The sequence below is a fragment of the Larimichthys crocea genome, chromosome XI (genome assembly GCF_000972845.2).
Source record: "Larimichthys crocea isolate SSNF chromosome XI, L_crocea_2.0, whole genome shotgun sequence".
Taxonomy (NCBI): domain Eukaryota; kingdom Metazoa; phylum Chordata; class Actinopteri; family Sciaenidae; genus Larimichthys; species Larimichthys crocea.
The window spans coordinates 4,075,469-4,085,576 of NC_040021.1; the positions used below are offsets into that span (position 1 = coordinate 4,075,469).

The following is a 10,108-nucleotide window of genomic DNA, read 5'->3' on the forward strand; positions in this document are numbered from 1 at the left end:
GTTGTTGTTGTTGTTGTTGTTGAAGTTGTTGTTGTTGTTGTTGTTGAAGTTGTTGTTGTTGTTGAAGTTGAAGTTGTTGTTGTTGTTGTTGTTGTTGTTGTTGAAGTTGAAGTTGTTGTTGTGTTGGCGTGGTTACAGCCGACAGTAACCATTAATGTTCCGGCAATAAACAGACGTTTTTCTAACTACCTCATCGTCATGGTAACCTCATCTCTTCAACACGTCCTGGCGGATGTTACAATATGTTTGTGCAGTGGAGACGAGTGTGAGTGTGTGCTGTGAATTAACAAGTGTGTATGGAGAATGAAAACGTGACGTCCATCATTGTGTGGCCATGATACGTGCATCAGTGCTGGTGTAGATGGTTCAGAGGCCGAGTGTCACATCACCATGGACAGCGCCCGTTTTTTTTGTGGTTGTGTGTTGCCCGGTGTTGTTATGTGCGTAATGGGAACAGCGTCTTTGCGCCTGTAGGCAGGGGCCCGTGGCGAGTTTGTGTCCAGGGCCCGGGGTCATGATAATCCTTCTGTGGGCGTGGTGTCAATCTTGTCGTCTGATTCACAAAATATCAAACTATCTCTCTCGCAGTGTAGCAAGGCGACCCCCTCGCTTCACCATCCCCTTCCTAGTGTGAATAAGAAACTACAGAAAAAAGTGATTTTAAGGTCAAAAGAACAAGAATTCTTAGTTTCAGGTGAACTAATGAAAATATAATCATGTATATTATATTCCAACTCTAACACACTGTGATATGATTACAGCTGTGTGAACCATTTATTAGCTCTTCATACACCTGTTATGAACGCTGAGTGGTAATTGTCAGTTCGCCTTTGTCAGCTTAAGTAAACACACATGTGTACTGTTTATATTCTTACAGCTACATTATAGTGTGATGGAAGAAGTACTCACTCTTTTACTCAAGTGAAAGTAGCAATACCACAAGTGCAGAACTTTTCTCTTACAAGTAAAACTCATATATAATGTGCAGTCGGGGGTATAAGCATCAAATAAAAGTACAAAAAGTAACAGCACTAATGCATAAATAAAGTCTTCACATGCTGACATCATAATTCATTTCTTGGATCTTGAATCTGGAATGAAACTAGTAATACTTGTCTCTGAAGTGTGTACGAAAACGGTGTACAAGTACCTGATTAGTGTGTAAATGTAGAGTAAGTGTGTAAGCAGTGTGGTTTTTAACTAAGTCTCATCATTCAGGCGATCTTCCAGATGAGATTTCCTCCTCAGCGTGAAGCTCTGTCAGAGGAGTGAGGTAGCTGAACATCCATGCAAATGAAATTAGTGCGCACACACACACACACACACACACACACACACACACACACACACACACACACACACACACACACACACACACACACACACACACACACACACACACACACCGGGATGATATTTCTCACAAATGAAATTTGGAGCCACGCCCTATCTCCGGTCACAGGAAGTTGGTTTTGAGTTATTTGAGAGTGAGTGAGCTGTGCAGGCCTCACTTTCTCTGACACACACACACACACACACACACACACACACACACACACACACACACACACACACACACACACACACACACACACACACTCCTTTTAACATTTCCTTCATGCACAATGAAGCCTTTTTAGTCTCAGTGTGTGAAAGACGTGCTTCAGTCCTCTCTGGTTTCAGAGAGGAGGAGGAGGAGGAGGAGAAAGAGTGATGATGTCACTGACCTGGAATTCTCTCTGGTCGCCGTGGCAACCCGGCGTTCGATGCCTAACAACAAGTGTCCGTGACGTCAGCTCGCCCTGCCCTCGCTTTGACGTCAGGAGAACGTGACGTCATTCATCGTGGCAGAGTCAGCACTTTAGGTTTGTTTGATTCAACTAAAACAAACATTAACCTCATGGGGGTCATGCATGCGGCTGCAGCCTATCCCAGCTGACTCAGGTTGCCAGGTCATCACATTCACATCTACGGCCAATTTAGAGTCACTAATTAACCTGTTCAGTGCATGGCTTTGGACTGTGGGAGGAAGCCGGAGTATCCGGAGAGAACCCACCGTGATGAACTTTGTCTCTTTCTGCTTCTCCGCCGAAATGCAACCACATTTGACTGCTTTCATTGCAGTATGAACAGAATATTAGTGAGGCATGTTGACAAACATGACATACAGCAGAGGCTGATGGGAATATCATTAGTTTCATCAAGCGGCAGCCCCTTCAGAAGTGCATGTTCACGTTACACCGACGTTACAGCGAGTAGAACGTTCAACTTTTAGGTCATAATTACGACTCTGATTTTTCTGAAAGCTTTGATTATACATACAGTGTGAAAAACAAACTATATCGACACCTCATATCTGCCAAACATAAGCGACGACTCCGTGACTGTGAAGTGAAGCCAATGCAGAAAAACTGCAACGCTGCAGTTCCTCAAACGTCCACTTGAGGCTGGCTCCAGAAGTGAGTCAGTCTCCATAAGTCCCCATGTCCAAATGTCACAACTTCACAGCAGAAATAAACATGTTTACAGCCTGGTACAAAAAACTGTTTTGGTCTCTGTAGCTAATTTCCCCGTTCATGACAACTGTACTGAGGGTGAATTTATATACAACTCACCTGTTCACATTATATTAAGGCTTAAAGTTATGAATAATTAAGAGCGTGGACGCTTTGATTGGGTTGTTTGCAGCTTTTTCTGACGCCTCTAATTTAATTTAAGAAATCTGTCATGTCAATAAATTCTGAGTCAAGAATTTATCAATAAATACTTTATTAATAAATATAATTACAGTAAAATAAATACATACATTACAATATTTTCATGTTATGTTGTTCATTAACTGACACAAATGCATCACAGGAGGAGTTGATAGTCACTTAAAGATGTCTTTATGTCTGCTTACAACTCAGTTAGAAACCATTATTAATTATTTATATGCTTATTTATGTGACATAGGATGTGATAAAGGAAGTCTTTAGGGGTCCCTCAGAGGGGCAGGAGGGGCTTTTGGTCCCACAGCTCCAGTTTCAGGTCCAGAGAACCGCCCCTGGTCTCTGCAGAGTCAGACACCTGAACACAACACAACACACACACACACACACAAATAGCTACATAAAAACACTTTCCACTCTCTAATGTTTCATAAACACACACCAGAACACACACAACACACCTCGGGGCCTGCAGACACTGAAACGCGCACACAAAGAGAGTCACAATGAGGCGTATTTACACTCTGACGCAGGTGTTCTGACCAGTGTTTGCTTTAATGGGAAGGTGTTTGGCAGCTTTGATAAGGACAGTTAGTCGATCATTGCCGTGTAGCTCACAGCGTTAAAACCTCTGCAAGGAGCGAGAGGCGTCCAAAAGAGGAGTTCTCCTGACCCCTAGTGCTGAAACATGAGAACAAAGACCTGCTGGAGGCTGGAGCGTGCTGTGTTTTATCACTTTTAAACACAAATGTGAGCTTTTATTCATTGGCTGTGAGCTTATTTAAGTGTTTAATGCCTAATCTTGGTTATCACTTGTAGCCTGTCTAAACTGGAAGGTCAGTAAGTCACGTATTTAAAACTAGAACCCACAGTACACTTATTTTATGTATTAGCTGGTGTATCATGAGTATATGTAAATAATATTATAATAATATTGTGTTTTCATGTATATCAATGGATCCAAACTCAGCCCAGCCTCCCTGAAAAAGACAATCAAAAGTAGCCTTTGGTGATATTTATGTTTTATTTTAAATTAAAAGATTTAATCCCGTAAGGTTTGAGAAATAAGCAAATAAATAAACAAAATAATCATGTTATACACAAGGCTGCTTTCATCTCTTTCCAAAAATCCGACATTGTGTGTAGTGTTTTTGTGCTACTGACAACTGATATTCTCATATTTAATGAGAATGCAGGTATGTCATCATTTAATATTTCAATAAATGAATATTAAATGATCCGGCGGACAGACAGTCGTGTTTCTTTTTCTCGCAGATGTTTAAGGGAGCTGAGCCTCAGGAGCTCACCCTGATTGCCGGAGCTCAACTTGACTTTGAACATCTGATCTGATCCGTCGTGATCCACGGCGCCTCCGTTTGGACCGTCGACCTGAACCAGACACAAGAAACAGAAAGAAATGAGTTCACGAGCTGCCTGCGGACAGTTTTTATGACTTAACGCCAGTGAAATGACTAATTCTACCCTGTGTATACGAGGAAAAACAGCACTAAACGGTCACGAGTGGTGACAAGAAGGAGGCAAAAATAACTTTTTTATACTTTTTCACACGTCGTGGTTACATTACGTGTTTTCTCTCCATCTGTTTCCATGTTTATTTGTTTAACGATGCTTTTAATTCATAGGAATAGTTAAGACTTCATTGCAAACGTGCTTCTTTGCTTTCATGCCGAGAGTTATAGGTGGGAAGATCGATACCTGCGTCGCCTTTGCAGAATGTCGTATGTGTTTGTGACCGTCTTTGCCTGTAACTGCGTTTTCTACTCGTTCAGGGATTAATAAAGTATTTCTAATCTAATCTAAGATGTAACAAAAGTCACACGCCAGCAGATCTAACCTTCAGTAAATACAAATTCTGGTTTTGAGCTGGACTTTCTCTGTTGTCTCTGTTGGTTGCCTGGCAACTTCATGATGATAAAAGACGCCCAGTATCTTTTTTCATCTGTCTCTCAGCAAGAAAGTTTATTTCTGTCATCTTGAACTCTCGACAGAAACCATCCTCGTCTCTCTCTCTCTCGTTTTTACCTTCGGACACAGCGGGTACCAGTTGAAGTACTGGGACGCCTTGTCCTCAAATCTCCAGCCGTCCAGAGGGATGAGGACCTCGCCAAGAAATGTCTTCCTCTTCAGGGTGCGTGAGTGCCACACAGACGCCTGCAGTCTCTTTCCAAACAGCAGGTGGCGCTCCACGTGATACTGTGAATAAGCAGACGAGGAAATCTATTAATTCTGTCATGACAGACACAAAATAGAGAAGCTATAAAGTTTTTTTTTTACCTTTAAAACTTCATTAAAAATCGGATCAGTCGTGTTTTTCTTCACTGCCGTCTTCATCTTGCCGCTCTTTTCCGGCAGCACTTGGAGTTTGACGTACCTGCACAGAGAAGAACATACAGGATGTTGATGGAGAACCAGACGACAAACCTGGGGTCACGCTGTGTGCACGACGCAGAGTCTAACATTTATTTCATTCAGTCCTTACTTACGGGTGACACTTCTTCTTCTTTTCATCCCCGTAGTTGAGATTTCTGCAGGCGCCCACCGTGATCTCCAGACACGTGGTGTCAGCGTTGTAGGCCAGAGCCAGCTCGAGCTCTCCCGCCACGGCGACGCTCTCGAAGAGGCCGCACTCCGTGCTGATGCTGCTGTTACTCCCCTGTGGAGTTGCACAGAAAGAGATTTCATGGATGAGCTACGAGGCTAGAATCAGAGTTGAGTAGCAGCTCTTATCACCGGCTCGTACTTACTCTCTTTCCGTAGGAGTACTCGGAACCGAAGGAGGTTTCTTCCTCGGGCCCGGTGGAGGAACCTTCCTGGTCGCTGTCTTTGCTTCTCTTGAACAGGTTTGGGAGACTGGGGCCTTTAAAGAGCTGCAGAAAGAAGAAGATCACATCTTTACTGTGCTTTCACAGACTGAGAGTTATTCCTTCTTATCACCAGCAGGGACCAGTAAATGATCGGTTTTGTATCGGTGGTATCTCAGAGACTGCAGCGGACTTACATAGCCGGCTTTGTTGATGTCGGTGTCGGACAGGCTCTTCTGGGTGGTGTAGCATGACATTCTCCGACAGTTCTCAACTCTCAGCAAGTCTTCTCGCACGTCGTTCTGCGAGCTGGAAATCTCTGCGTCGAGACAAGAAAAAGCAGAACTTTAAATCTCAGGGAGTGAAACAAAAAAGGAGAACTTGAATGTTCGCTTGCAGAGAAAGACACAAAGAAGTATTCAGAGAACTGCGACAGCACAGACAGGTTTCTAATGATCTTGAGAAGTTTTGTGGTATCAGAGGGGATTTTTTTTTACACTGCACGCCACACGTCTTTGCTATCTATTCTCATCATCCTGTGCAGCTTCTGCTGGTGCAGTTATAGGCCGATGAGGTAAGACGGGTGTTTGCTGCGTCGCAGTATTTCAGGTTAATTTCCTCTGTGGTTGAACTCGGTTGATCAGATAATGTCTTCATGATACGCACAGGGAAGTGACGCTGTAATTTTTTTCACAGTTGATATGCTGACAGGCGACATTTAACGTGCGAAGAAAACATGTTTTTAAGAACTTACTTTTAATGTGGCTGGTGAAGGAGAGCATCAGATCTTCCATAGATTTGGTGAAAGGTTTTGAGTTTTTTAAATCCTGCAGATAAAAAAAACAAAAACAACGTTAATTGTCACTCGGGTTATATAATTTTACACTTCTACTGTGAAATAATGCTGGAAATATGTTGGTATTTTACCCCTGATCTGCTCAGAAAGTGATAATCCATGTTGGGTGGAGGAGTCGGAGGTACAATTGAGATATTACTGTAAGAACAAATAGAAGAAAATGACATTTTAATTTGAGGCTTATGACGTATTTTAAGAATCAAAGCAGCGACAAACATTCAAAATAAACATCTTAAGATTCCTCGTACCTCAGCACGTTGTAGGTTTTTAATAGTTTCTCTCCAACAGTCTCATATTTGTCTGCAAAAACAACATAAATGTGATGAATGACACAGCCGGAGATGTGCGGCGTTTAAATATCTTCATTTTAAGACACCGGTCAGCCTCTCATGACAGGACTGAATAATTCAGTAACTTTTTAAACCCCCCGTACAAACAAACGCGGCTCAGATCATCCATATTTTATTCAGCGTTATACTTTTATTGGGTGTGTCAATAATTCATAAAGGTGGATTTAAAAAGAAACCATCCCAATATAGTAAACGAACCTGAGGTGACTTGAAATTTACGAGCCCTCTGGTCCAAGAACCACTCTCCCGATTTGATCTTCACCTCCCTGTGAGGAAGACAAACACAGCGATGAGCCGGCGATTACATTATTACATTACGAGCACTCATACTGGAAAAGAAGAGGGAGCAGACTGCATTATTATTTTCGAGATATTTTACGTTACAAGACAAAGTAAAAAGTCATAAAATCAGCAAGTAAGCTCGCTCATGGTGGGGATTGTTGGGTCTCTGTATGAAAAGTGTTATGAGATAACATGTTATGATTTGGTGCTTTAGAAATAAGCTGAAATAAGCAAACTGTGCACAGCTGGTCTACTTGTTGTATTTGATTATATTTGTGTGTTTAGATTCATTATATATATTTTAAATCTCACTTTTTTTGCCACGTGAAGGCAGCAGAAACAACTTTGCCACGGCACACAGTTGCTTATTTACACATTGAGTACTATTATCATTTATCTAGAGTTGAGCCTGATGAAATCCAGTATCTATTCTTTTAGCTCTGTTTTTGGTCTCCACCAGATTCCCCTCTGCCTGCTGTGACCTAAAATGATACTATGAGCGTGGTGAGGGTGAATGAATACAATGAAGTTGTGGTTTGACAGCTAAACAGCGAGTTCTGCGGAAGCTGGACGGAGTGACGTCCTTCACACATTTGTCATTTGCTTGTGTTGTAATTCTCAAAATGTGACTGTAGCCGATTTAAGTTAAAACTTAAAGATTAAAGGTGCAAAACACAAAATAGTTTTCCAACCGTAAAAACCCCAGAAAAGTGATCTCGAAACACGTACAGTCACTCTGCGCTGTGGTTTGACTCAAATGTTATGTCACTGTATGATGGTGTAGCTGGTGGTGTACGCTGTACCGCACCTGTAGGCGTGGCAGACCGTGCACTTCCAGTCCGCCGTTCCCACGCCCACGCGGCACCGGCTGCAGATGCGGTGGCTGCAGCCGTGACAGACTGCGCCCGAGTTCCAGAACTTTCCCAGCGGCCTCTGGCAGCGGGCGCAGGTCCGCTCGCCGTACTGTCGGGCAAAACTCTTTGCTCCTCTCCTTCGAAGCTCCTGGAGCTCATACTTCATCCTCCTGAGGTAAACACTTTAGTTAATTAGTTAAACTGACTAATTTGAATATAAAAGGAACCAAAATGAAGCCTCTGGTAGGTAAAGGTGTCAGGAGGCAGTGCAGTAATAAGCATTTCTCAGAAGTTGGTCAGAAATGACTCACCTTATTCTGTCTTCTTCGATGCTTCGCAGCTGTTTGTCTCGCTGTAGAACCTCCAGCACTCTTTCTCTCTCCAGAGCTTGAAGCAAACTTAAATCCATCTCTGAGCAAACGGTCTCGCCGGTCCTCTCTCTCCTCTCTATCTGCCTCTCTTCCTCTCTGCCTCACTGTTTTATTTTTGTTGCTGTCTCCTCCTCCTCTTCTCTTTAACCCTCCCCTTTACTGGAGCCTCCTCTTTAGTCTTCTGATGCTGAGAGAGTAAAAAAAATAGAGAGAGATAGTCATGGGGGGTTTTCTGTGTTGTGCTAAGATCTCCCTTCTCCTGATTTTGATCTCCACGTCAGAGCCAGATATATCAGATTGTAGAGCTTCCACTCGGATGATTTAACTTCACCGACTGCCCCGACATTCGCGGAAATTCCCTCTTTTAATATTCATTTCCCTGGAGGTGAGCGAAGAAGTACAATGCTGGCACCCGATGACGCAGATATCTACCCTGACAGAGCTCCTCGTCACAGCTCAGCATCTCATCAGATTAGACACTACTACATTTGCGTCCCCTCAAACTGCTCGTGTCCTCGTCTTCCCCTCCTGTGTCCGTGTCACTGTATTCAACCGAGCTGCAGGAAGAGCAGTGACGCTTCACTGATAGCACAGACTAAATGCCAAACCTTGCATTATTGATGGCGGACGTACGTCTCTGTTCTAGATTCTTTTTAAAAAAATCAGTAGAATATTCAGATCTTATTAAAACATCCAGGTCATGAACATAAGATTAGATTTACATTTAAAAAATAAACGAGGATTAGAGGTTTATTGTTTTATCCCAAACGCCTGTTTGTGATCCCGCCAATAGGTTCGACGAAGAGACTGATACCACTAAGACTGGAAACATGGATTTGTTTAATCCATACAAAAATGTGTGTGTAAATGAGACAAGCTGGGGTTTTACAGGAGTTACGCGTCGAACTATTTCTTGACTTTCTGGATCAGTTAGAGCGGCACACCTAAAGGGTTTCTCTCAAGTTGTGAACATGAATGAAGCAAGGTGTGAAACATGTTACTAAAGGAAGGTTGTGACACACGTTGTGGGCGTTACGTCAGGTCTCATTTGAAGCCCGATAGAACTCGGCTGGGTATCGCCGGTTTATCGCCGGAAAGGATTCATGAAGCTCTGAGATGAGTTTGGACATTCTTGGCTTGCACAGCGTTCACAGCGTTGACATTTTATGCAATGATGCTGCCTCCAAACTTCACCTTCTTTCACAGGAAGTGTTGCAAGACACAGGACTCAGGTAAAGGTTCGGGTACACGGGAGTTCAGTCAGGTAAGACAGGCAAACAATCCAAAGGAGTAAAACAGGGTCCAAAAACAGGCAAGGGTCAAGAGTAGGACACATGGTACACTGACAATCTGGCACTGTGAAGGGGAAACAACGGGTTTGAATGCACAGGTAAAAAGGTGAAACACAATGCGGGAAACTGGGAGGCTCATCTCCCGGTCATAGCTTCATATTTACAGCAGTGGTCAGACCTTTCTGTGAGCCTAAATGTTGGTTTCAGGCCTGTGATGAACTGGCGACTTGTCCAGGGTGTACCCCGCCCGCCTCTTTCCAATCCCCTGCAAACATAATAAAGTTTGGGAGTTATGGAAAATGTATTTATCCAATAACAAGGTCTCATTCTGTGGCTCTCAATTTGGAATAAAACCATTTTCCTCCTCAGTAAGTGAAGCGTGGGGACTCGAGAGGAAGTCATATTGCACAGTTAAGTGCCAACCTGTGTTGGTAAGATAAGAGCCTGTCCTTGTTACTATCCAGAGAGAGAGAAAGAGAAAACATCCAGTGTCAGCTGTAATTAGCCCTGATGGTCCACAGAGCGACACAGCTGTTATCAGCCCCTCGCTGATGTGCACCACGCCTGGAG

At 43.2% G+C, this 10,108-nt stretch overlaps 1 protein-coding gene across 2 annotated transcripts; it reads right to left on the reverse strand.

Annotated features, from left to right (window-relative positions):
• Window positions 1-2,752: 2,752 nt before the first annotated feature.
• sytl3 (synaptotagmin-like 3) lies at window positions 2,753-8,692 on the reverse strand. 2 transcript variants are annotated; one of them, XM_010746190.3, is made up of 13 exons: window positions 8,187-8,692; window positions 7,830-8,045; window positions 6,938-7,005; window positions 6,638-6,689; window positions 6,461-6,527; window positions 6,288-6,360; window positions 5,731-5,852; window positions 5,477-5,599; window positions 5,216-5,385; window positions 5,007-5,103; window positions 4,755-4,925; window positions 4,019-4,100; window positions 2,753-3,069 (listed from the first exon to the last, which is right to left on the reverse strand). In XM_010746190.3, exons 1-13 carry the CDS (start codon window positions 8,282-8,284, stop codon window positions 3,062-3,064), a joined length of 1,347 nt encoding a protein of 448 aa, XP_010744492.2. In that variant the 5' UTR covers window positions 8,285-8,692; the 3' UTR covers window positions 2,753-3,061. The 2 variants fall into 2 exon arrangements, with proteins under 2 accessions (XP_010744492.2, XP_010744491.2); XM_010746189.3 differs by lacking the exon at window positions 2,753-3,069 and having other exon boundaries at window positions 3,717-4,100.
• Window positions 8,693-10,108: the final 1,416 nt, after the last annotated feature.